Source organism: Labeo rohita, chromosome 7, assembly GCF_022985175.1.
Source record: "Labeo rohita strain BAU-BD-2019 chromosome 7, IGBB_LRoh.1.0, whole genome shotgun sequence".
NCBI lineage: Eukaryota > Metazoa > Chordata > Actinopteri > Cypriniformes > Cyprinidae > Labeo > Labeo rohita.
Window position 1 is genome coordinate 32,818,117 of NC_066875.1, and position 26,710 is coordinate 32,844,826.

The following is a 26,710-nucleotide window of genomic DNA, read 5'->3' on the forward strand; positions in this document are numbered from 1 at the left end:
GAAAATCTATGGATAAAATCTGACTAAAAAAGATTGCAGATTCCCATCATTAAAATGGAGTTTACAATATAATGCGGAATGTCATGTAATTTGCTAAATTTTGGACAAATAAATCAAAAGTAGGTCAGTACACTTAAATCAAAACATGATATGTCAAGTATCTGTGAATATTAAGCTGCAAAAAGAAAATAGAAATATATACCTATAAAATATATTACTTCATGTCATGATAGTGCTACTACTACCTATACAATTATTATTAAAACATTATTTTTTAAAGAATATTATTTAAAAAGAAAAAAATATTTACCAGAATTTATGTGTGTGTATATATATGTGTGTGTATATATATATATATATATATATATATATATATATATACACACACACATATATATATATATATATATACACACACATATATATATATATATATATATATATATTGTAAAAACAATTAATTTCAGATGCTTTTCATTTTTAAATGTAATGAAACATTAACATGATTACAATTAGCAGAAAATTAATAGAAAATGTGAAAAAAATACAGAATTTGAGGAGAAAAAAAGATTTCATTGGTCCTTAAAAAGTGTTTTTGTTGCACTTAATAAATTGCTGTTAAATTGTGTAAGTTTCATGATTTCAATTAATTAGACATGCTTTTTGATTAATAAAATGCAATTTAACCAATAAAACCGTTTAGATAAATTAAAACTAAAATAAATTAAAAATAATTTGGATTTAATAGGGCTCTAGAAAATCAGTGTGATCCATTGATGTGTTAAGAATTTGAAACTTAACTAAAACTCCCATAAAACACGCCTAAATCAGTTAATGAAGGTCTTTGAGCTCTAGAAAATTGTGTTGACAAATGTGTTGGAGCAGGTATGGAGCTAAACTCTTGAACAAATTTGTTCAGAACCAGGATATGTCTAAACTATGTCAGAACCACTCACTTGTCTAAATTTGCTCCATTGTTTTCATTCAGTAGTGGAGTAATGTGGGGAATAGTGAATGAAAATCAAAAGTCGAATTCTTTGGTCAAGAGCTCTTCTCAGAGGTTGTGCACTGAGTGACCGGAGATTGCCTGCTTTGGAGCACTTCACATACTCACATGCCATACAAATAGCTCTCTTCACTGAAAACAGATTATTTTCAATATAAGCAACACAAGAAACAATGCAATACTGTATTAAGCATACATATACATGGCTCGCAATTTGCAGTGGAATATTTCTAATTACATAATTAATTCAATTACTAAATTGTTCTTTATTATTGGCTCATTATTTCAATATCTGTTCAACATGTTATGTCTTTTGTTTTCAAGGCTTTCTGTACAGTTCTCCAGACTCTTCTGCTGACTGGTTTGGAGGTCGCTCGGCTCGTGAGTGTTTGTACAGCTCTCCACAGTCCTACGAGGAGTCAGACCTCGATCTGAGCCATTCGTTCAGGCTCCATGCACTCATCGAGAATATAGTGAACTTCATCAGTGGCGATGTTGGGAATGCTCCTGCATTTAAGGAACCAGAAGAGAGTGTGTCCACCAGCCCGCAGGCCATTATTATAGCCATGGAGCAGCAGCAGAGCCGAGCAGAGGTACTTTCTGACTTTTCAATTTGTCAAATGCCTTTCTTCACTTCCACACACTTTATTTATCTTGTTCTTTTATGATTCTATTTTATACATTTATGTAGTTGCGCCTGGAGGCCCTTCACCAGATTGTGGTGTTGATTTCTGGGATGGAGGAGAAAAGCAGTCAGGCGGGCTCTGGAGGTGGAGCTGGACGCGCAGGCCTTAGTTTTCACTCTGCCTCTCTACTAACATCAGTAAGACTGCAGTTCCTATCGGGGTGTTTTGGCCTTGGTGCTGTTAGCAATGGCGGGCCAAAGGGGGAGAACGTCCAATTACACCATTACCAGGTAATTGTTACATCTAATTTCACTTGTTTCAGATTAGAGGTATTGAAGAAGATCATTTTTTTTGTTCAGTGTTGACATATTGCTATCATCAGTGGATAACAAGCAACAAATCTAGTTTTTAAACACAGTTGACCTTTTTTAGGTTTTGTTGGCTTAATATACACTAATTTAGGCTGGAATGTGGGCAATAGGCCTGGTTGAGAAAAGAGCTATAAAGACCCATAAAAATGATCAGAATATCTGTGAGCAATTCAGACTTCCTGCTGAAAGAACTTTAAGAACTGAAATGGTATGATAAATAATTTAGAATGTTATTATTTACGTTATGCACTGCATGGCCTTTGTCTTTCCTTATAGGATGGAGTCAGAGCAGCCAAGAAAAGTTTACAGATGGACATTCAGACAGCTGTTCATAAGATTTACCAGCAGCTGTCAGTCACATTAGAAAGAGCCCTGCAAGCTAACAAGCACCACATAGGTAATGTATTTAAGCACACATTCATTTATAGAGCATATATTATACTAAACATATAGTATATTTACAATGCTGTGTGTGTTTACAGAGGCCCAGCAAAGGCTGCTGTTGGTGACGGTCTTCGCTCTAAGTGTGCGATACCAACCTGTCGATGTATCATTAGCTATCTCCAGCGGTCTCCTGGACGTTCTTTCTCAGCTTTGTGGAACGGAAACCCTGCTTGGACAGACATTGCAACTCCTGCACAAGCCTGCAGGCTCCCAGCTCAGCACTGCCCTTAAAGTGGCCAGCACAAGATTGCTACAGATACTAGCCATCAGCACCGGGTACAAAACAGTTTTCTCACACATTGTTAACATCTGTTTTTTTATAGCCGATCTGAACCTCACATGCTGTGTGTTTTCAATTATGATGCTAGTCCAATAATGTTCTTTAGACCCACTGTGAGATTTTGGCACCTTGTTTACATTACCATTCAAAGGTTTGGGGTCAGTAAGATATATTTTTTTAATGAAATTAATACTTTTCTTCACCAAGGTTGCGTTAAATTCATCAAAAGTGACAGTGAAGACTTTTACAGTGCTACAAAAAATTTCAAATAAATGTTGTTCTTCTGAACCTTTTATTCATCAAAGAATCCTTAAAAATTTGAGGCTATTAAACAGCACAAGTACTTTCATGGCTTTTGAGCATAAAATCAGCATATTGTTTCTTTGACAGTTCAGCTTTGCCATCAAAGGAATAAATTACATTTTAAAATATGTTAAAACACAAAACAGTCATTTTAATTTGCAATAATGTATTACAATAATACTGATTCTGGATTTTTTCCCCCAAATAAATGCAGTCATGGTTAATATTAGAGACTTATTTAAAAAAATTAGGTTTGTTTGGTCACATCACATTGTCAAAGGGTTAGTTCACTCAAAAATGAAAATTCTGTTGTTAATTATTCATCCTTATGTTGTTCCAAACCCGTAAGACCTTTATTTATCTTCAGAACACAAAAATTAAGATATTTTTGATGAAATCCAAGAGCTTTCTGACCCTGCATAGACAGCAATGCAAATGACACCTTCAAGGCCCAGAAAGGTAGTAAGGATATTATTAAAATAGTCCATGTGTGACGAGAATACTACTTATGCACAAAGAAAACAAAAATAACAACTTTATTCAACAATTTCTTCTCTTCCGTGTCAGTCTGTGATGCACATTCACGAGTGTACCACATTGTGGAAAAGTTGTTATTTTTGTTTTCCTTGCACACAAAAATTATTCTCGTAGCTTCATATCATTACGGTTGAACCACCGGTGTCACATGGACTGTTTTAATCATGTCCTTACTACCTTTCTGGGCCTTGAATGTGTCAGTTGCGTTGCTGTCTATGCAGCGTCAGAAAGCTTGGATTTCATAAAAAATATCTTAATTTGTGTTCTGAAGATGAATGAAGGTCTTTTTGGGTGTACTATCACTTTAATAAATCTTTTAGCGGAAGTAACTGAGGACAGATTCATTAACATTTCCTATCTTTCCATCAGGACATATGCGGACAGGTTGAGTCCTAAGGTGGTCCAGGCTCTGCTGGATCTTCTGTGCAGTCAGCTGAAGACTCTGCTGGCTCAGGCTGCTGGAAGCACACTCAGTGCAAGTACAGAACTGCAGGAAAAGACTGACGACTGCGCAGATGCTCAGAAAAAAGATTTTCGAGGTAGGACAATTGCAGGTCAACGGCAACGTGTTTACTTTACTTAATTTTGTGGTTTTTATATGTTGGTTTTATTATGATAGCATTGTTACGTAAGAGACACACAGCAGAGCTGCACCTCGGAGACTTCTTGGTGTTTCTGCGTCGAGTCGTCTCTTCCAAAGCGATCCAGTCCAAGATGGCTTCTCCTAAATGGACTGAAGTCCTTCTCAACATCGCTGCTCAGAAATGCTGTTCAGGTAATCAATCAAACAACATCATCTTGATTGTGCACTAGTTGTTAGATTAGTTAAATGTGTATATTTTTCAGGCATTCCATTGGTTGGTAATTTGAGGACACGACTGTTAGCCCTGCATGTTTTGGAAGCTGTGCTTCCTGCCTGTGAGAGCAGCGTGGAGGACCATCAGATGACCCAGGTCTAAATCCACACACCTCTACTGTGTTCTTTTTTTTTTTGTAATATGTGTTGCAGAGCTAAATTAATTTGTCTTTGTGTGGTAGGTGGTGGAGAGGTTGTTCTCGCTGCTCTCGGATTGTATGTGGGAGGCACCTGTTGCTCAAGCCAAGCACACCATCCAGCTGAAAGAAAGGGAGCAGGAACTCAAACTACAGGTGAGGGAGATTCAGTCAGTCAAGTATAAGACTTTAAAATGTACTCATACCCAACATTCACTTTTCTGAGATTCTGAGATCTTGTTGTTTTAGGGTGAATCAGAGGAGGAAGAAGAAAATTTGCCTATTCAAGAAGTAACCTTTGACCCTGAGAAGGCACAGTGTTGTGTGGTGGAAAGTGGACAGGGATTGACACATGGCAGTGGAGGAAAAGGTTACGGCCTGGCCTCCACTGGCATTTCATCCGGCTGTTACCAGTGGAAGGTTCGACACACTTTATTTTACACTAACCTTCAGAAGTTTGGGGTAAAAACTACACTATTTGATCAAAACTACAGTAAAAGCGGTAATATTCAGAAAATATTTAAAAAATAATTCCTGTGATGGCAAAGCTAAATTTTCAGCAGCCGTTGCGACAGTCTTCAGTGTCACATGATCCTCCAGAAATCATTCTAATATGCTTATTTAATTCTTAAAAAACACTTTTAATCTATTTAATGCGTTCATGTTGAATAAAATGATTATAAAAAAAAAAAAGAACTGTGGGTATAAGAGTGTGTATAATTTGTTTTCAGTTCTATATCGTGAAGGAGAATCGTGGAAATGAGGGAACGTGTGTGGGTGTGTCACGTTGGCCCGTGCATGATTTCAACCACCGCACAACAGCCGACATGTGGCTCTACCGCGCATACAGCGGCAACCTCTACCATAACGGAGAGCAGACCCTCACGCTGTCCAGCTACACGCAGGGAGACTACATTACCTGTGTACTGGACATGGAGGCCAGGACTGTGTCCTTTGGAAAGAACGGAGAGGTGTGGTGCAGCCCACTCACAAATGCACAAATATTCAACCGTTTTAGCTCGTATATCAATAGCTGAGCTGTAATACACATTAACTCTCTTTCATCATATGTGCTTATGTGCTGAACCATGTGGCTCTATGTGGCAGGAACCCAAACTGGCCTTTGAGGATGTCGATGCTACAGAGCTGTACCCTTGTGTCATGTTCTACAGCAGCAACCCTGGGGAGAAGGTAAGACACAGAAGAGCTGATGCTGATTTAAATGCTGTGTTCTTCTATTTATCTAAAATAACACTAATGAGCTATTCAGACTGCATAATGATCATTGGTAGAAGGTCAAACTTTGATTGCTTCTCTCTAGAGGTGGGCAACATAAGCGCCAAATTTTTATCATATTATATTTATTTGAATAGTCACATACAGTACAATGCTATGAAACAAATTGTGAATCTGCATAAGTTTTTTTAAAACAAGTATTTAATACAAAATTATTATTAGGTTTAATTCATTTTATTTAAGTTTTCCGTCTAATGTTTATATTTTATTTCATTTCGGTGTTATTTTAATTAACAAAAATGTTTTTAGTAGTTGTAGTTTGTTAACGATAATAATCTTGATGAATTTTGATTTCTTCAAAAAATAATTTGAATGATTTTTTTCATAAGTCAAAACAGGGTTCACACTGGATGTTAGATTTTGCCTGTAAAGCTTATTAGAAACATTTTTTTTATTGATTCCTTAAAAAAAAATTATTTGATTTTATAAGTCATTTTTAAATTAAAACATGGTAAATTTAGCCTGTAAAGCAAATGAAATAGAAAAAAAAAACAATTATTATACAATAAATATGCATAATTATTTACAAAACAAGTAATAAATCTTAATATTTTACATTTTAATTTTAGTTTTTTGTGTTTATTTTTTTATTAGGTTTATTTAATTTAAAAGTATTATTACATTTTAATTAATTTTTATTTCAGTTTTAGCTGTAGTTTCATTTCATTTAGTTAGTAATTTTAAGGCTTCACCTTAAATTTTTAATTTTGTTTAGGTTTTTTGGCTAATATCAGCTTTATTTCAATTAACAAAATGTTTATAATACTTGTAGTTTAACAATAATAAACGTGGTAAATTTATTCATGTATTTATTTATTTTTTGATTCCTTCAAAAAAAAAAAAAAAATATATATATATATATATATGTATATGTGTGTACTGATTGACAGTTTTCTACTGTTTTCTATATTGCTCTATCACCCACCTCTTCCCTGCAGGTAAAAATCTGTGACATGCAGATGAGGGGCACACCACGTGACCTGTTACCTGGTGACCCAATCTGCAGCCCTGTTGCCACTGTCCTTGCGGAAGCCACCACCCAGCTGGTCCGTATTTTACACCGCTCTGAGCGCTGGACCCAAACTATCAACCACAGCATCCTCCAGCGCCTCCAGCAGATCAGGGGCTGCCTGCGAGAAGGAGCTCCTCCAGCAGGGGCCACCAGACTGCGTAAGAGCCGCTCGGCCCAGAGCAGAGAGGACCAGGATGAGAAGGAGGAAGAGCGAGAGGAGGAGAGAGGAAGAAGTGGACGGCACACTGCGGCAGAGCTGTCAGAGGCACACCTGCGGACGCTGTGCCACCAGGTGTGGCCAGTGTTAGCTGTGATAGGTGGAGTAGACGGTGGGTTAAGGATGGGGGGACGGTGTGTGCACAAGCAGACGGGGAGACACGCCACTCTGCTGGGTGTGGTGAAGGAGGGGAGCACGTCAGCTAAGGTGCAGTGGGATGAGGCGGAGATTACCATCAGGTGAGAGATAGGTGTCTGTTTGAGTGGTTTATATGATTGTGAAATTAAGGCTTTTACCTCGTTCCTGCTCCCCAGAGCTCTCCCACTTTTCTCTCTTCTGCTTGCCTTGATATCTTTATCCATTTTTCTTCCTCCCTAATCATTTCATTGACTTTTTCCTCTGCTAGCTCCATGACGTTGCATGTTCCCTGGCCCTCCTCCCTGCTCCCTCACTTTCTCTTTCTGTCTCTTTCTCTCTCTCTGTGTTTGGTTTGTCACTCCTTTTTATTGAAGCTTCCCCACTTTTTGGTCGCCCAGTGACACGCCGTTGTACAACTTGGAGCCCATCGAGCCTCTTCCCTTTGACGTTTCGCGTTTCCGCGGACTCACTGCGGCTCTGCTGTTGGATCTCACCGCCCTTGCCAGCCTACAGGATGACGGCTCAAAATCCGCCTCTGTTCGGCGGCACGAGAGAAGACACCGCCACGAACCCCAGGAAGAACGTGAGAACGAGTCACGTGCCAAACCGAAAGAGGGAGCGGGAGACCTGCGTGTTTCGCACAGCTTAGATGAGGTTCGAGCTCGTGCTCCGCCCAACTCTCGCTCAGAGACCGAGCTTGCTGCCTACACGCAGGACGCCACGCAGCAGACTCCAGCGGAGGGACGCCGCAGGCTGCAGGAGATGGTGGGGACGCGCTCACAGGAGGCGGCTGCGCAGGTGGAGGTGCATGCGGTGCAGTTGTCGTATCTGTATCTGGGAGCCATGAAGACCCTGAGCGTACTTCTGAGCTGTAGTAAATATGCTGAGCTGCTGCTGATCCCCAAAGTCACACCTGACAGTGGCCATAATGCGGATTGTGCCAGCCCTGGGGTGAATGTGTGTCAGGAGGAGGCCGAGCTGCGATCGGCTCTGCAGTTTCTGATGCGACACATGGTGAAGCGGGCAGTGATGAGGTCACCCATCAAAAGGGCGCTTGGGCTGGCAGACCTAGAGCGGGCGCAAGCTATGATCTACAAACTGGTGGTCAATAGCCTACTTGAAGAACAGGAAGGCCACAGTTCTAAGCCAGGTATGTCAGATAGCATAGAACAAACCTTATACATGTAAAATGACTGCATCTAGACTACCGTTCAAAGTTTTGGGGTCAAGTATTTTAAAATTTTAAAATGTTAAAATGTTTTTGAAAGTCTCTAAAGCCTTACCCAGGATGCATTTATTTAGTCAAAAAATACAGTAATATTTTTTAAAATTTTAAATTACTATTCTGTCTATTTTAATATACTTTTAAATGTAATTTTTTGATAAAACATATTTTACTTAGTCTTCTGTGCCACATGACCCTTCACAAATCATTATAATATGCTGATTTGAAAGAAAAAAAACAGACAAACAGCATTTAGTTGCAATGGATATCTTTTGTAACACCTGAAACTTTAATGCAAACTTTCTGAATAAATGTATGTATTTCTTAAAAAAAAAAAAAACAAACATGCTCACTCCAAACTGGTAGTGTGTATCTGACCCTGGGCCACAAAACCAGTCATAAGTAGCACGGGTATATTTGTAGCAATAGCCAAAAATACGTTGTATGGGTCAAAATTATAGATTTTTCTTTTATGACAGAAATCATTAGAATATTAAGTACAGATCATGTTCCATGAAGATATTTTGTAAATTTCCTGCTGTAAATATATAAAAACTTATTTTTTGATTAGTAGTATGAATTGCTAAGAACTTAATTTGGACAACTTTAAAGTAATTTCTCAATATTTTGATGGGTTTTTTTTGGGGGTTTTTTTTGCGCCCTCAGATTCCGGATTTTCAAATAGTTGTATCTTGGCCAAATATTGTCCTATCTTAACAAACCATACATCAATGTAGAGTTTACTTATTCAGCTTGCAAGTGTTTGTATTAATCTTAAGTTTTAAAAAATTTACTTGTTTTTTTTGGTCCAGGTACGCTGACTATACAGTGTGATCTTTTGTCCTTTTTTGCTTGACATTATATGTGACGCCAATGAAATCTTTAAAAATTCAAATGTTGCCAGTACTCTGTTTGAATTTTCCTTAAAAAAAAAAATCTGATTTTTTTTGCTCATATCTGACACAGATCAGAATTTGATGTACACATATAAATGCAAAAATCTGCACAAGATCCCTTTTTTGCATTTGATCTGAGCCCCTTCCAAATGTGGTTTTAAATCAGATACATATCCGATATCGGGAAATCCAACCTAAACGCACATATCCGATTCCCCTCAGAACTTTAAGCCACCACAATGTAAGGCCGACACGATTTCCCATAAAGATACTATTTTAACGCTGGCGTGCTGTGTTATATGTAATGTATAGTCACATCATTTGGATGACTGTGTGTTCTCATTCTCAAAACACACAATTGTCTTCATAAAATATCTGAATGTTTGTTTTTAGTGGACACAGAGTGTGAGGAGTTGGAGGGAGACCAACAGTTTCAGACTCCAGTCACCACCTCCCCATCAGCCTCCAGCAGCACCTCTTTCATGAGCTCTTCACTGGAGGACACCACCACAGCAACCACACCCGTTACCACAGCCACCACACCCGTTACAGATGCTGAGACGGCACCGGCTTCTGAATCACCTGGAGTAATGCCCCTCAGCCTGCTCAGGTACAAACACATTTTGTCTCTTAAATTGTGTGTAAACAATGAATCTTTCAATCTGTGCATCATGATGGATGTGAATATGTATGTCTGAGCAGACAGATGTTCTCCAGCTACCCGACAACCACGCTCCTGCCGGCACGTAGAGCTCAAACCCCTCCCGTCTCATCATTGCCCACCTCGCCATCAGACGAGCATGGCAGGAGACAGAGCCTCACGTCACCAGAGTCCCAGCCTGCCAGGACCACCAGCAGGACAGGTACAAATACACACAATGTGTGTTTCTTAATAAAATGTGGTCCAATGTAAACATAAATACAGTTGAGGTCAAAAGCTTACATACACATTGCAGAATCTGTCAAATTAAATATGAGAGGGATCATGCAAAATGCATGTTATTTTTTTATTTCGTACTGACCTGAATAAGATATTTCACGTAAAAAATGTTTACATATAGTCCACAAGAGAAAATAATAGCTGAATTTATAGAAATTACCCTGTTCAAAAGTTTACACGCGCTTGATTCTTTATACTGCATTGTTACCTGAATGATCCACAGCTGTTTTTTTTGTTGTTGTTTAGTGATAGTTGTTCATGAGTCCTTTGTTTGTCCTGGACAGTTAAACTGCCTGCTGTTTTTTGGTTTTCAAGAATTTTTGTGTATTTGGACCCTTTCCAACAATGATTCAAAAGTTTACACCCCTGGCTCCTAATGGATTATTTTTTCCTTCTGGAGCATCAGTGAGTGTTTGAAACTTCTGTAATAGTTGCATATGAGTCCCTCAGTTGTCCTCAGTGTGAAAAGATGGATCTTAAAATCATACAGTCATTGTTGGAAAGGATTCAAATACACAGAAATGCTGAAGAAACAAAGAATTTGACAAAGAAAGCTGACTGTGTTTTGTTTTTTCGCTCTAAGCATTATCAGACCCCAGCAGTCGTCTTTCCACATCTCCACCTCCGCCTGCCATCGCAGTGCCACTGTTGGAAATGGGATTCTCACTCAGGCAGATCATGAAAGCTTTGGAAGCAACAGGTAGACACACATTTACTCTTATAGAAATGTCATTTGTAAATGTAGAAATGTAGTTCTGCTTTATTTCCTCATGTTATCATATCAGATGTTCAGAATATGTTCTGTGTTGCTCTGTAGGTGCACGTGGTGAGGCAGATGCTCAGAACATCACTGTGCTTGCCATGTGGATGATCGACCACCCAGGCACAGCAGACTCTGATGAGACTTCAGACCCCTGCTCCGGTGCGGCAGGAGGGGGTAAAAGCACAGAGAGAAGCTACCCGCGCTCACCGGGTGACATCCCTAATGCTGATGCTGCAGAGATGGAGGAGGGATTCAGTGAGAGGTATAATACCTACAGAATGTGTGGCATGACATATTGTATTGTTGCATGAGTCTGTAGCTTGATTTTGGTCATTTGTTGATCATTCTGTTTCTTCTTTCTACCTCCAGTCCTGAAGGTCTTGATCAAGATTTGGGCTCTTCCTCTGCTGGCCCCACTCCTAGAGGACGCTCTGCAGCCAGCAGGAAACACCGCTTTGACCTGGCTGCACGCACTTTACTAGCTCGTGCAGGTACACTCTAGGGATCTCTGAAGTTATGTGTTTTCTAAATCAACTAGTCAGTGGGTTATCTGAACAAGTAGTTAAAGGGATAGTTCACCCAAAACCCTTCGTTCATCTTCAGAACACAAATTAAGATATTTTTGATGAAATCCGAGAGCTTTCTGACCTGGCATAGATGGCAACGGAACTACCACATTCAAGGCCCAGAAAGGTAGTAAGGACATCATTAAAATAGTCCATGTGACATCAGTGATTCATCCGTAATTTTAGGAAGCTACGAAAAAACTTATTGTGTGCAAAGAAAGCAAATGTATTGAACAATTTCAACACTTTCCTGTACTTTTTAAGCAATGCTAAAGACAGGTTAGTTTTTTCAGGTGTGTTCAATGGAGGTGTAGTCTGCAGAGACAGTGGCCCTCCAGGATTATTTATATATTTATTGAATTATATATATTTTTTAGAACCTGTGCACAGACAAACCAGTTCAACGACATTCAATTTCACGAATCATCACCGCACAATTAAAAACTCCACCCTAACATTGTGTTTTGTTGTTGTAGCTGGATTGTACCGTTCAGTGCAGGCACATCGAACTCAAGCCCGTCGAGAAGGTTCTGGACTGCAGCAGGAGCCTGGACCTCTCGGGGCGCTGTACGACTTCAATCTGGATGAAGAGTTGGAGCTCGAGTTGGATCAGGAAGCCATGGAGGCCATGTTCACCCAGGAGCTTGCATCCGATTCCGACATTCTGGGAATGTGGATCCCGGAGGTACTGGACTGGCCAACATGGGTGTGTGTGACAGCAGCCTGGGGCTGCCGCTGCTTTACTACTCACCTTTAACCCCTGCACGGCTGTACACACAAACACACACCTTCACGACACACATATTGTACTTACACAGTTTGCTTACTCACGTCCTCATATTGGACACAAACAAAAAGCACGGCAGCTCTCTCTTACTAACACTGGTGCATGTTTTGCTAGCACAATACGGAAGCAGCAAATGCATTCTGGGAAGCTTCAGCCCTGATCCATGTTCCACTGGCTTTCATTAATTTCAAATCTTCTTATATGCACAACGTACTCTCCAGTCTGACCGCAGTTGTGTGGTTTTGTGTCGTTTGCTTTTGTGTTAGCATGTGTGTGAGACGGAGGACCGCGATGAGGTGGTCGTGTGTGAGCTGTGTGGGGTCAGCGTGTCCAGTTTCAACCAACATATGAAGAAGAGTCACCCGGGATGTGGTCGCAGTGCCAATCGCCAGGGTTACCGCAGCAATGGCTCTTATGTTGATGGCTGGTTTGGAGGGGAGTGTGGAAGTGGAAATCCCTATTATCTGCTCTGTGGCAGCTGCAGAGAGAAATACCTTAACATGAAGAGCAAGATCAAAGGACCACTGCCTGAGAGGTGAGAATCAGAGAAGCTGCGTGCATGCGTTGACATAGCCGAATTTACATGAATCTGACAGTTTTCGTTGATCTCGGTTGTAGGTATAAAGGTCAAGCACCAGACCTTCTAGGAAAGCAAGACAGCGTGTATGAAGGTATTAAGTGTCCACATGCAAGACATTCCTATAAACTAGGGCTGTGAAATGATTAACCATGTTTGTGTACTTATGTATATTTATTATGTATATATAAATACACACACACATATATATGTACACGTATGTGTGTGTGTATTTTTATATATATATATATATATATATATATCTATATATATATACTTCATAAATATACACAGTGCACACTCACATACAGTATGTAAACATAAACTTTTATTTTGGATGCGATTAGTCGTGATTAATTGTTTGACAGCCCTACTATAATCCAAAAACAATGCTATGATTATTAACACCCACTCCAGACTGTGTGTTTTGGTCAATGTGTCTAAATACACATTTTGTCCTGCAGAAGACTGGGACATGTTGGATGTAGATGATGCAGAGCGCCTGACTGGTGAGGAGGAGTTCGAGTTGCTGTCTGCTCCGCTTGGTCTTAGTGAACGCAGACCCGTCCCCGAGGCAGTCCATTTTCCAGACACCGACCCTCTCGGAGCCTCTGTTGCCATGGTTACTGCAACCAACAGCATGGAAGAGACTCTCTTGCAGATAGGTACGATAATAACACCAGTGTGATTGCGTGACCCTGCCACTGTAGTGGTTCAGAGTGTGTATCAAGGTTTAAAATGCCTGTAATTTTACAGATTTTGTCTTAGGTTTGTATATGTGTGTGTAACTTTGTAAGTAATAAAATGTTCCACTTATAGGTTGCCAGAGCTCTGTAGATAAGAGCTCATCAGGTCGCTTGTCTTTGGGGGAGCAGGCGGCAGGTCTCCAGACGTCTGCTGATCGCCTTGTGGCTCTGAAAAGAGTCACTGCAGCTGCACAAGTTCTGTTAGCCAGAACAATGGTCATGAGAGCGCTGTCCTTGCTGTCAGTTAGGTTAGTGTGTTTAATGATGTGTTAATTGCCATTTTCAGTATTAAAGTGTTTATTTTTTAGCTTCAGGTTTGCTGAAGCTTGAAAAATAATTTAATATTTTACAAAAATAATTCAGATATTTTGATTATCTTTTAATGACTATATTATATTATTATTATAATATAATATAACTATATTATAGTATTATTAATTATATTATTACTAATAATAATTATTATTAATATTATTATGATTGTCATTACCAATTTATTTTTCACTACTAATTATTTATTTTCCACTACATAATAAAATAAGATTTTTTAATTTCTTCAGATAAAATGTTAAACCATTACCCTTTTATTTAAAGGGGACATTGGATGCAAAATTCACTTTTACATGGTGTTTGCATATAAATGTCTTAGCAGTGTGTAAACACAGCCACCCTACATTGATAAAAATCTATTCACGTTTTTTTTTTTTTTTTATCCTAAAACCTTAAGGGTCTCAATTATCAAGCTGTTTTGATTTTCTAAATAGTCTGATGTCATACTGCTCAGGCCCCACCCACGACCCCTGATGGACTGTCTCGTATTAGCATATTTCTGCCCTCAGCCAGTTGTATGCTGTCCACCATTTTCTCCACGCTTGAGCAGCTGTAGCGACAACAGTGTCTCGCAAACAATGCAGGTGTTTTGTAGTTGGATGTAAAAGTGAACATAAGAATCTTCGTTTTCTCCCGACATTAGAGCCACTGAGGACGCAGTGGTAGGGATGTGCAATATATATTGTCTACGATAATATTGTAACTGTTGTTTAAACGATATGCGATTTGACATTATCTAGTATATTGCAAAAACCAAACAAAAACAGCCAGGGCACGCATAAGGTAGACAAGGTAAAAATGGTGTTGTTTTACACAACCATTGAGGAGTTTTAACCAAAGTATGTTTCTGAAGACCCTAAAGAATCATGCCAACTTGTGGAAAATGGGCATCCGATGTCCCCTTAAAAAAAAAAAACAGGGAAACATTGAGGCTTCTCTTTTTGTTTACAGCATATTTGTGTGTTTGAGTTGTTGTTAACTCATATATTACTCTTCAGTGGCTCTAGTTGCAGTCTAGCAGCAGGATTGGAGTCTCTGGGCTTGACGGACATTAGGACTCTGGTGCGTCTGATGTGTTTGGCTGCGGCAGGTAGAGCTGGACTTTCCACAGGCCTTACATTAGGCCCTGGATCCTCTGAGCGCCCACGAGGGGCTAACAAGCCAACCAAACCTATCTCTTGTTTGGCATACCTCAGTACCGCCGTCGGCTGTCTGGCATCGAACAGCCCCAGCGCTGCCAAACTCCTGGTCCAGCTATGCACTCAGGTAGACAGATGTTCTCACGAAGATCTAGTAAATAGAGAGACTACAAAAAGCGCTATATTTTTTTTCATGTCTCACCCTCCCTTGCTTTTCCTCTAGAATCTGATATCAGCTGCCACCGGGATGAATCTGACCACAGTAGATGATCCAATCCAGAGGAAGTTCCTGCCCAGTTTCCTGAGGGGAGTGGCGGAAGAAAACAAGCTGGTGACGTCGCCCAATTTCGTGGTGACCCAGGCACTGGTAGCCCTGCTTGCCGATAAAGGTGCCAGGCTGCGACACGGCTATGATAAAGCTGAACTGGAAAAAAGAGGTTAGTTAACATATAGCCAGCTGCTTGATAAGCTGCTTATTTGTGTTTTTTCAGTCTTTTTTTGTTATTATTTTGTTTTGTTCAGTTAAATCTCATAAATCTGATTTGGTTTGTTTGTTTTGGCAGCAGAGGGGTTGTTAGATGAAGCTTGTTGTGTTGCAGCCTGAAAACCACAGCCTTTGCCGCCAATCACCGCCATTTTAATTTGTCTTATTTTTTTTTCTCATTCTGTGTGTGTGTGTGCACGTGTGTATGTTTATCTCGCTTGCGGCCTGGCTTTGTTCTGCTTGGTCGTCGCAGGGTTTTTGTCGCCTCTCTATGCCCACCTCTCCTGTGCCCCCCTTGCTGTAGGCCCATTGGAGCTGGCAAATGCGCTGGCGGCGTGCTGTCTCTCATCTCGGCTCTCGTCGCAGCACCGCCAATGGGCCGCGCAGCAGCTGGTGCGCACACTGGCGGCTCACGATCGAGACAACCAGAGCCGCCCGCAGACCTTCGCTGACGTGGCAGGAGACTTGCGGAAGTGGCCCACTTTCAAACTCGAGGCCCACCAGAGCAGGGTATGACTCCCCCAGTGGTGTGTGTTTGCTACATTTAATGTATGGATTTAATCTAATGGTTGGTTTCTGATGCTCAATCATTTAATCTCATAGGTGATCACATGTGGGTGGTGTAGTAAAAAAGGCCTTCTGGCTACTAGCGGAAATGACGGGACGGTCCGCATTTGGAACGTGACCAAAAACCTGTACACTCTACAGCAGACATGTGTCTTTAATAAAGCGTGAGTTCCTATCTGTCTTCAAATTAGGTCTGTTCTTCACCTACTGAAATGTGATGTTTATGATCTTCTGTGTCTGTTTTCAGAGATGACGCTTCAGAAGAGTGTATAGGTAATCTGGGGTCACCAGGTGATCCAAATTTGGCTTCAGTGGCCTGGAGTGTCAGTGGGAAGTACTTGGCTTCAGCCATGGAAAAAGTAGTGAACATTTGGCAAGTCAATGGTGAGTTGCTCACAGTCAACATCACTTTATTCACAATTCACAAATATTGCAACATCAACACAAATTGAATTATGAATTGAATCAACACTGATTTGAATTGAGCTGAATAATAATACTGTCTTTAGTAGAGTTGCATATCGCTGAATTGAACATGTTTCATGAGGAATGAACTTTACACAGTTGAAAGAAAATATTAGTTTCTTTCAAAAAAAAAAAATCTTACTGATCCCAATATTTGAACTGTAGTGTGTGTCAATATTAATATAGAGTTTTGTATTATTATTGATTAGCATTGGTTGATATTGGATATTTAATTGTGCTGTTCATTTGCTTTATTTTTACATTTAAATTATCTGTGCTTTCATCTAATGCTCACTTGAATCTGTAAAAACTATATTAATTTACACTGTAATCAGTTTTTCATACTGTACATTATGCAATGCTTAAATTCATTTGTAGTAGTTGAAACAGCTGAGAAGTTCTCAGTGTTTTTCATTTATTTTGAGAAAATTCTGTTATATGCATTTTAAATTAATACAGTCATAACGTATAAAATAATTATTGGCGTATAAATATTAAGCAAAATTTTAATATTGGCGCATCTTTGAAGGATTAGTTCACTTTGGAATTAAAATTTCCTGATAATTTACTCACACCATGTCATCCAGGATGTCTTTCTTTCTTCAATCAAAAAGAAATTAAGGTGTTTGAGGAAAACATTCCAGCATTTTTCTCCATATAGTGGACTTCAGTGGGGACCAACAGGTTGAAAGTCCAAAATGCAGTTTCAGTGCAACTTCAAAGGGCTCTACATGATCCCAGCTGAGGAATAATCTTCATTTTCTGAAAAAGAAAAAAAAAATTATATGCTTTTTAACCACAATTGACCCTTCGCAAAAACCTGCCTTCCCTAGTTGCTATTATGTCCAACAAACAGTGCCGCTCTCACACTACACACCATGTTCTCACGCAGTAAAAAAAAAAAAAAAAACATTGCGGAGCAAAGAGGAAACTGACAACGTGCCATCAGACAAGACAGAGCAGGTTACATCTGGTTTAAAACAAGGTCTCAGCTTTAAAATTTCATCTTTTTTTTTTTTTTTTTAAAGAAATTCAAGCAATAAATACCGTTTTGTGGCTCTTTAATGTATCATGACAGATCGCTGTGTTGCCTCAGTTCAAGCAGCAACACATGAACTGATCATCTTTTTGTATTTACTTAAAGCACAAAATAAACATGAATGAACAACCTAATGTATTTTATTTCAACCACTGAAAGACGTCAATACGAACATTTTTCAAGTTTAAGTCTACTGAAATTGATCTACTTTCGTGTCTGATTTGTTTGTCGGACAGAATGGCGGATTCGGCATTAGGATTGGTCAGATCGCCTGTCAATCAATCTCTTTGCAAATGATCAGTTGCTCATCTTGCACTAGCTCTGCAATGTGCGTCTATGACATTATATACTCATGATGGAAAGGTCATGCAAGACGTAGACGTGAAACTCCATAAAACTCCATCTCATTTTTTTCTCCAATTTCGAAATCGCCCGACATCGTTGTTTTAATCATTTTTATTTTAAAGGGTGCTTGAGTCTTTGCATGTTCGCTTTGTAAACACTGGGTCAGTACTTCCTGAAGTGGGATTGTGTAGATCTGCATGGAAACTGCAATTAGGACCTTCAACCTGTTGTCTCTCATTAAAGTCCACTATATGGAGAAAAATTCTGGAATGTTCTCCTCAAAAACCTTGATTTTTTTTTTTTTTTTTTTTTTTTAACTGAAGAAAGAAAGACATGAGTGTCTTGGATGACATGGGGATGAGTAAATTGGAAGGAAATTTTAATTCTGGATTGAACTAATCTTTTAATGTGTGTTTTGTGTTTTTGTACACAAGGTGGGAAGGCCTCTTTGGACCTGCAGCCTCATTGGGTGTCGTCGTTAGCTTGGCCAGAAGAGGAGGCAGGGTCTCTGTGGGGCGGGGAGCCTCAAGAGCTGCTGTTAGTGGGTCGCATGGATGGGACACTGGGACTTCTTGCGGTTCTTGATGATTCTGATATGCAGAGGACTGAACTCCAACACTGCTTCAGGAAAGACGGTACTGACGGTTTTTATGAAACTGTGAACAAGACTACTTTAGGAAACTTTCATGTGCATATTCGTGTTTGTTGCTCTTCTCGGCAGTGGCTGTGATGCAAATCGCATGGTACAGTGAGGACCGTCCCTTTGCAGTCGGATATGCTGATGGAAAGCTTCTGATTGGCTCTAAGGAGCCTTTAGAGAATGGATCTGTGGTGGTTATTGATGCCCATAAGGTTAGAGTCATCATGATTCATCATAAACTGACACATACAAAAGCATGCAGATAAGTACTTTAACATGACTTCATCAATTTACTGACAGTCAAATCTTTGTTCTCTCTTTGTGTGTTGTGATTATAGGAAAGCATTAGTTCATTGCGCTGGGCTCCTGGTGGGCAAGTGTTATTAAGCTGTGCGAAAGAGGAGATTGTGCGTTTATGGGCAGGGTCAGGGACAGGTTTGGGTCAAAGCTGGACATGTCTGCAAAGTATCACCCATCCTGCTGTTGTAAATGCTGTTGCCTGGTGCAGCCTGCCTGGTCAGGGACCTAAACCTCTCAACTTGTTTGCCACGTACGTCCAGACAGAATGTATTCTAGTACATTTTAGAACTGAATCCGGTTGTGCTGTATTGAACATTGAGGGCGGTGCACTTAAAATCTTTGTCTCACAGATGTTGTCAGAACGGTCTTGTATCTGTGTGGACCGTACCGCAGGACCCTTCCTCATACTCGCAGTCCAGCACTGCCTGCCCTGATGCCTGGTGGGAATCAGAATCCAAATCCAAACTCATGGTAATGTGTCCATATATATAAGATTAAAAACCTTTTAATGCTATCTGTACTTCCCAATCAGTTAGTATTTATGTTTATGTGTGTTATGTGACTTCCCTGATCTCTGTCCAGCTGGACCCCCAGCGGTGTGAAGGAGCAGTGTGTGTGTTCCAGCTGCAGGGTCATATGACTCCTGTGCGGACAGTAGCGTTCAGTCCAGATGGGCTCGCTCTTGTGTCTGGAGGGGTTGGCGGACTTTTAAACATCTGGTCATTGCGGGTCAGTGTCTGCTATGGACACACACTTCATAAATGCATACGGGCTAACCTACAATCTTAAAAAAAAATCCTAACTTCTATTTAACTAAAGGATTCAGTATACTGTTTTCATGATGATACATTTGTTGTGTGTGTGTGTGTGTGTTGATACATGTAGGATGGATCAGTGCTGCAGACGGTAGTTGCTGGATCTGGAGCAATTCACAGCACAGTTTGGATCCCTGATGTAGGTGTAGCTGTTTGCTCCAATCGCTCAAAGGTAAAACATTGCTAAATGTTTAAATTCTATTTAATTTTCTTTTATTTTAGTGAGTTTTTTTCTTAATCAAAGATCTAGAGATGTTGCCTTTTTAACTCCAATTTTATTAACCCTATTTTCATTAAACAAAACAGTTATATTAAGGAAAACTGAGGCATTAAGAGCCAGGGATGTAAACTTTTGAATGGAATGAGAGTGTGTACATTTTTCTTATTTTGCCCAAGTATTTTTATTTTTCATTTAGTTCATTTAGCTACAGAAGATACTTACATGTTTCCCAGAAGACAAACGATAAATTTACCCTGATCTTTAAATCTAAAAAGTTTTCACCCCCCCGGCTCTTAATGCATTGTTTCCTTCTGAAGCATCAGTGAGCGTTTGAACCTTATGTAATAGTTGCATATGAGTCCCTCAGTTGTCCTCACTGTGCAAAGATGGATCTCAAAATCATACACCCATTGTTGGAAAGGGTTCAAATAAACAAAAATGCTGAAAAACCAAAGAATTTGTGTGACCTGAAGCATTTTTCTGAAGAACAGTGGTCAGTTTAACTGTTCAGGACAAACAACGGACTCATAAACAACATAAAAACATTAAAAAAAAAAAGCTGTGGATCGTTCAGGTAACAACACCGTATTAAGAATCAAGCGTATGTAAACTTTTGAAGGGGGTCATTTTTATAAATTCAACTATTATTTTCTCTTGTGGACTATATGTAAACATCTTTTATGTGAAATATCTTATTCAGGTCAGTACTAAATAAAAAATAACATGCATTTTGTATGATCCTTCTTATTCTGGTAAAATAATTAACTTTATGTAGATTCTGCAAGGTCTATGTAAACTTTTGACCTCAACTGTATGTTTCGATTGGTGCCCATTTCTGTTGAAAATTTTCAAAAAAGATGTTAATTAAGAAATTTATTTGTTCTGCAGGATGTGCTGGTCGTTAATAGCTCAGCAGACTCAATGGGAACCAATCACGTGTTAGCCACTTGCCGCACAGCGCTGAAAAAGCAGGGTGTTGTGGGACTGAACATGGCTCCATGCATGAGAGCCTTCCTGGAGAGACTTCCCATCATGCTTCAGGAGCAGTATGCGTATGAGAAGGTGCACACAACTACTAAATATGATATCATTTTAGCAAATACTGTTTGTGTAAAAATGCAAAAAATCATTTCCTGTTGCTTATACCTGGTTTATTTGTGTTGTAGCCTCATGTGGTATGCGGAGAGCAGCTCGTCCACAGTCCTTACATGCAGTGTCTGGCGTCTCTGGCGGTGGGTCTGCAGCTGGACGCTCTGCTGTGTCACCCTCCTGTCCCACCTCACCTGGCCCACTGCCCACCTGAGCCTGGCTCTTCCTCCACCCCCTCCCCCAGCTCCTGGGCCAACAGCGAGTGGGCATGGCTTCACTGCTTCTCCACCACTGTCAAAACAGCTGAAGCCCTCGCACGCGGACACACCTTTCCTGAGTCTTTCATTGTTCCGGACCTGGAGCCCGTAGCCAAAGACAAACTGGCACTGCTCATGGTGGGAGAAAAAACATGAAAATGACATATTTAATGACTTAATGGTGAAAAACTGCTGTTCATGATTGTCACGGCCTTTTATAAAATTGCACACAGGACAACAGCAAGTGGGTGTCTGGTTTGGATGAGCAGATCATGTCATGGGCCACTTCCAGACCAGAGGTAAGAGCAAACTAGAAAAAACACGCAGATACATTTATTAAAAAATATTATATATACATAATTGCACAAAATTCAAAGGAGATATTCAGAGGTTTTTCATTTTGTGTTTTTAAGGACTGGCACCTTGGAGGAAAGTGTGATGTGTTTTTATGGGGTGCTGGCAGGCATGGGCAGCTCGCCGAGGCTGGGCGAAACATTCTGGTGCCAACTCTTGCTCCCTCTTTCTCTCAGGCCCAACAGGTGAGTGTACATAAACACACACACACACACACACATACATATTCCTTAAGGGATAGGTCACCCAAAAATGAAAATTCTGTCATTAATTACTCACCCTCATGCCGTTCCAAACCCGTGAGACCTTCATTCATCTTCAGAAGACAAATTAAGATATTTTTGATGAAATCCAAACACTTTCAGACCCTGCTTAGACAGCAACGCAACTGACACGTTCAAGGCCCAAAAAGATATTAAGGACATTGTTTTCATCAAAAATATCTAAATTTGTGTTCTAAAGATGAACAAAGGTCTCACAGGTTTAGAAAGAAATGAGGGTGAGCAATTAATGACAGAATTCTCACTTTTGGGTGGATATCCTTTTAAGTTTGATTTTTATTTTTAATGTCATGTTGTTGTACAACAAACAAATAAATAGAAATGAGTTTTTTTAATTCATTTTTTTTATTGTCAGGTTGTTTGTGGGCAGAACTGCACATTTGTGATCCAGGCTAACGGAACAGTGTCTGCATGTGGAGAGGGCAGTTATGGCCGCCTCGGACAAGGAAATTCAGACGATCTGCATGTCCTCACTGTCATATCTGCTCTGCAAGGCATGCTGCAATCACACACAAACTCTGAATGACTTTTGTTATGTATGTTACAGTACCCTGAAAGTGTTAACAGCAAGTGGGATGTGTGCTTGTGCAGGATTTGTGGTGACCCAGCTAGTAACGTCCTGTGGGTCTGATGGCCATTCGATGGCTTTAACAGAGAGCGGCGAAGTGTTCAGCTGGGGAGATGGAGATTACGGAAAACTGGGCCATGGTAACAGTGACAGACAGCGCAGGCCGAGGCAGATAGAGGCACTGCAGGGAGAGGAGGTCGTGCAGGTCAGAAACACTTCTCAAATTCACCCTAACTCTTAAACAAACCCAGATGCCTCTCCAGTTCTCCTCTTCTATAAGAAATAAATTATGAAGTTTGTGCAAGTTCATCATAATATGTTTGTATCCAGATGTCATGTGGATTTAAACACTCAGCGGTGGTGACTGCAGACGGAAAGCTCTTCTCCTTTGGTAATGGAGATTATGGCAGACTGGGACTTGGAAATACCTCTAACAAAAAGTTACCAGAGAGAGTAAGTGCACTGGAAGGCCACCAGGTTGGCCAGGTAAGAAACTATAATTCTTATAAGTCCTCAAATTTTTTGCCCTGTTGGAAAGTATATATGTGACCCTGAACCACAAAACTAGTCATATAAGTAGCATGGGTATTTTTGTAGCAATAGCCAAAAATATATTGTATGGGTCAAAATGATCTTTTTTTTATGCCAAAAATCATTAGGATATTAAGTAAAAATCATGTTCCATGAAGATATTTTGTAAATTTCCTACCATAAAAACATCAAAACTTAATATTCGACTAGTATTATGCATTGCTAAGAACTTCATTTGGACAACTTTAAAGGAAATTTTCTCAATATTTTGATTATTTTTTTATTTTCAAATAGTTTTATCCCAGCCAAATATTGTCCTATCCTAACAAACCATACATCAATGGAAAGCTTATTTATTGACCCTTTAAAAAATGTCCAAGGTCACATATGTACTGTATATTATTAGATTTTTAAATTATATGTTTGACATTATATTAAATGTATTAAAGAGATAGTTCACACAAAAATTAATTGCTCACTGTCATGTCGTTCATTCATCTTCAGAACACAAATTAATATATTTTTAAAGAAATCTGAGAGTTTTTGTGACCCTGCATAGACAGCAACGCAACTGACACATTCAAGGCACATTTATATAAATAAATGTTTATTTCCAGGTTTAAATTAGCTTTTGATTCCCATATTCTCAGAGTGGACACTTAAATGGCTCTGCACATATACATAATTTTATCTGATGTTTATTCTAACATGGTTGTGTGTAGGTTGCATGTGGGCTGAATCACACTTTGGCAGTGTCGGCTGATGGAATGACCACCTGGGCGTTTGGAGATGGAGACTATGGCAAACTGGGACTGGGAAACTCTACAGCCAAATCCTCCCCACAGGTACAACTTATGACGCAATAATGTGACAACACCATCACAAGCATACACCATTAAACATTACATGTCATAAACACAACTCTTGGTCTTCTCCTAATTAAGTGTGTGGGTTTGTTATTTTATAGAAAGTGGATGTTTTGTGTGGAATTGGAATAAAGAAGGTGGCCTGTGGCACACAGTTCTCTGTAGCTCTAACCAAAGATGGAAACGTGTACACTTTTGGACAGGGTAGGTCATCTGCAGACATACTTGTCTCAGGGAGAAGCTTGACACTTCTATAAACTCTTTGCTGAATGTTAAAGCAAGTCAAGTGTTTATATTTGTTTTCACTTTAATGTGACAGATCGCTTGATTGGTCTCCCGGAGGGTCGAGCACGAAATCATAACCGGCCTCAGCAGGTCCCTGCTTTAATGACTGTGTTTATAGAAGATGTGGCTGTTGGGGCCGAACATACGCTTGCTCTCTCATCAACTGGAGATGTTTATGCCTGGGGGAGCAACTCAGAAGGACAGGTGTGTCTTCACTAGGGAGACTAACAAACTAATTATGTTCCCCATTTTCAATTGGTTTTATGTATTATCTGAACAATAGCATGGACATTTATAATTTTTTTTGTTATTTTTTTTTTTTATTAGCTGGGCTTGGGCCACACCAACCATGTCAGAGAGCCAACCCTCATCAGTGCTTTACAAGGCAAAAACATCCAGCAGATATCCGCAGGCCGCTGCCATAGTGCAGCATGGACTGCACCACCTGTACCACCACGTGCTCCAGGTACAGACACAAATACACTGGCTTGCTTAGGCTTATTTTAACTTTGACTGTCTTTATATATCAGGGGCATTTCTTCTGAGGAGGCAAGGGACATGTCTCAAAATATTGGATGAGAAAAAAATTCATAGTACAAAAATAAAACAACGCAAATATTATAAAATATAAAATTAAAAAGTGTATAAATCACTTGTTTTTCTAAAGTAAAACTGTCCAACAACGACAGCAGGAGTCCATGTCTCTCTCTCACCTCCCCTGAGCCCGCTGAGTTTTAACAGACCTCCTAAATCATGCAGTGGGTTTGGTGAGGGGTAATTGAGAACGAATGGAGGAAAGTCAAATAATTTTACTGTTTAAAATAACTGCTTTCTGTTTGAATATATTTTAAAATGCAATTTATTCCTGTGTTCAAAGCTAAATATAGTAATGAATACTTTTATTTATCAAGGATGCTTTAAATTGATCAAAAGTGATGATAAAGACATTAATAATGTTTTAAAAGATTTGTATTTCAGATAAATGCTGTTCTTCTGAACTACTCAGCTGTTTTCAACATAATAATTGTTGTTTTTGAAGCAGCAAATCAGAATATTATTATATTATTATTATTATTCTTTTTAATAGATCATGTAACTGGAGTTACCATGTTAAAAATTCAGCTTTGAAATCACAGGAATAAATTACATTTTAAAATATATTCAAAAAGAAAACAGTTATTTTAAAAGGTAAAAATATTTCAAAATTGTACTGTTTTTGTTGTACTTCGGATCAAATAAATGCAGGCTTGGTGAGCAGTTACTGTTAAAATCTGTTTAAAATCTTTTGACTGGTAGTGTATATAATCGTTTAAATAAAATATATTGTTAAAATTGTTACAAAAGTTATTTTGAAATAAATGCCTAAAAACCCTAAAGTAATGATTTATACTTGGTTTAACCTATTAATTACATTGTTAATGTAAAAATACAATATAGATTTTTAATCTGGTAGTGTAAGTAATGTTTATTTAACCAAGAAAATGTGACTGGGACAACAAAAACACTTAAACGTGAGAACTTTGCCTCCTCATTTATGTTACATAAGTTTTCATGTATACATATGTTTATTTAAAAAAATAAAATGTACAATAATCAGTCTTTTGATTAAAGTGATTCTGTAAAAATGAGGTGTTTGAGATGGTGTTTGTGTTCAGGTTCCTCAGTGCCTCTGCAGCTGGGCTTGCCCGTGTGTGTGCCTCCACAGTACAGTGCCCTAAGAGAGGTCAGTATGGAGGCTCTAAGAGCCCGACTGCGCCTGCTCTACCACTTCTCTGACCTCATGTACTCCTCATGGAGACTGCTAAACCTCAGCCCCAACAACCAGGTATACATGTCATGTTTGCATCACTTCATCTCCTTATGCTGAGTCTGTTGAGGGAAAAATCTCCATGAACACTGTCTGATTCAATCATGAATCATTTGTGTTTCAGAGCTGCACGTCACGCTATAATGCAGGTACATGGGGTATAGTCCAGGGTCAGCTGAGGCCCCTGCTGGCCCCTAGAGTTTACACACTGCCCATGGTGCGCTCCATCGGGAAAACCATGGTGCAAGGGAAGAACTACGGCCCACAGATCACAGTCAAAAGAATCTCTACACGGTCAGTCATGTTCAGAATTGCAGCAGGAACACTGGACACTGGAGTTGGAACATAAGAACTTCTTAAATCATTTTTTTTCCCTTTTTTGTTCTGTTTTCTCAGAGGAAGGAAGTGTAAGCCCATATTTGTGCAGATCGCCAGGCAGGTTGTGAAACTAAACGCATCTGATCTGAGGCTCCCGTCCCGAGCCTGGAAAGTCAAGCTCGTGGGAGAGGGGGCAGATGACGCTGGAGGGGTGTTTGATGACACAATCACAGAGATGTGTCAGGTATACTGTTTACATTACCATTACAGCTCAGCTCTCACTGAAT

The 26,710-nt window shown here is 39.6% G+C and overlaps 1 protein-coding gene across 1 annotated transcript in view; it reads left to right on the forward strand.

Moving 5' to 3' along the window:
- Nucleotides 1-26,710, forward strand: part of herc1 (HECT and RLD domain containing E3 ubiquitin protein ligase family member 1) — a 51,962-nt gene that overhangs the window by 21,923 nt on the left and 3,329 nt on the right. The window contains exons 26-73 of the mRNA XM_051113922.1: nt 1,331-1,599; nt 1,698-1,922; nt 2,280-2,400; nt 2,486-2,723; nt 3,937-4,106; nt 4,187-4,342; nt 4,414-4,520; nt 4,606-4,716; nt 4,810-4,980; nt 5,292-5,531; nt 5,668-5,751; nt 6,795-7,324; nt 7,598-8,373; nt 9,738-9,954; nt 10,047-10,207; nt 10,868-10,984; nt 11,102-11,309; nt 11,417-11,538; nt 12,090-12,319; nt 12,667-12,935; nt 13,019-13,071; nt 13,442-13,642; nt 13,797-13,971; nt 15,052-15,319; nt 15,416-15,629; nt 15,981-16,186; nt 16,280-16,407; nt 16,491-16,627; nt 18,527-18,727; nt 18,814-18,944; nt 19,071-19,282; nt 19,383-19,503; nt 19,615-19,761; nt 19,918-20,019; nt 20,956-21,129; nt 21,234-21,551; nt 21,647-21,712; nt 21,827-21,952; nt 22,404-22,542; nt 22,640-22,821; nt 22,947-23,102; nt 23,870-23,992; nt 24,115-24,217; nt 24,333-24,502; nt 24,626-24,764; nt 25,954-26,123; nt 26,230-26,399; nt 26,502-26,667. Coding sequence (XP_050969879.1) covers nt 1,331-1,599; nt 1,698-1,922; nt 2,280-2,400; nt 2,486-2,723; nt 3,937-4,106; nt 4,187-4,342; nt 4,414-4,520; nt 4,606-4,716; nt 4,810-4,980; nt 5,292-5,531; nt 5,668-5,751; nt 6,795-7,324; nt 7,598-8,373; nt 9,738-9,954; nt 10,047-10,207; nt 10,868-10,984; nt 11,102-11,309; nt 11,417-11,538; nt 12,090-12,319; nt 12,667-12,935; nt 13,019-13,071; nt 13,442-13,642; nt 13,797-13,971; nt 15,052-15,319; nt 15,416-15,629; nt 15,981-16,186; nt 16,280-16,407; nt 16,491-16,627; nt 18,527-18,727; nt 18,814-18,944; nt 19,071-19,282; nt 19,383-19,503; nt 19,615-19,761; nt 19,918-20,019; nt 20,956-21,129; nt 21,234-21,551; nt 21,647-21,712; nt 21,827-21,952; nt 22,404-22,542; nt 22,640-22,821; nt 22,947-23,102; nt 23,870-23,992; nt 24,115-24,217; nt 24,333-24,502; nt 24,626-24,764; nt 25,954-26,123; nt 26,230-26,399; nt 26,502-26,667 — 9,020 coding nt within the window. The remainder of the gene's footprint in view (nt 1-1,330; nt 1,600-1,697; nt 1,923-2,279; nt 2,401-2,485; nt 2,724-3,936; nt 4,107-4,186; nt 4,343-4,413; nt 4,521-4,605; nt 4,717-4,809; nt 4,981-5,291; nt 5,532-5,667; nt 5,752-6,794; nt 7,325-7,597; nt 8,374-9,737; nt 9,955-10,046; nt 10,208-10,867; nt 10,985-11,101; nt 11,310-11,416; nt 11,539-12,089; nt 12,320-12,666; nt 12,936-13,018; nt 13,072-13,441; nt 13,643-13,796; nt 13,972-15,051; nt 15,320-15,415; nt 15,630-15,980; nt 16,187-16,279; nt 16,408-16,490; nt 16,628-18,526; nt 18,728-18,813; nt 18,945-19,070; nt 19,283-19,382; nt 19,504-19,614; nt 19,762-19,917; nt 20,020-20,955; nt 21,130-21,233; nt 21,552-21,646; nt 21,713-21,826; nt 21,953-22,403; nt 22,543-22,639; nt 22,822-22,946; nt 23,103-23,869; nt 23,993-24,114; nt 24,218-24,332; nt 24,503-24,625; nt 24,765-25,953; nt 26,124-26,229; nt 26,400-26,501; nt 26,668-26,710) is intronic.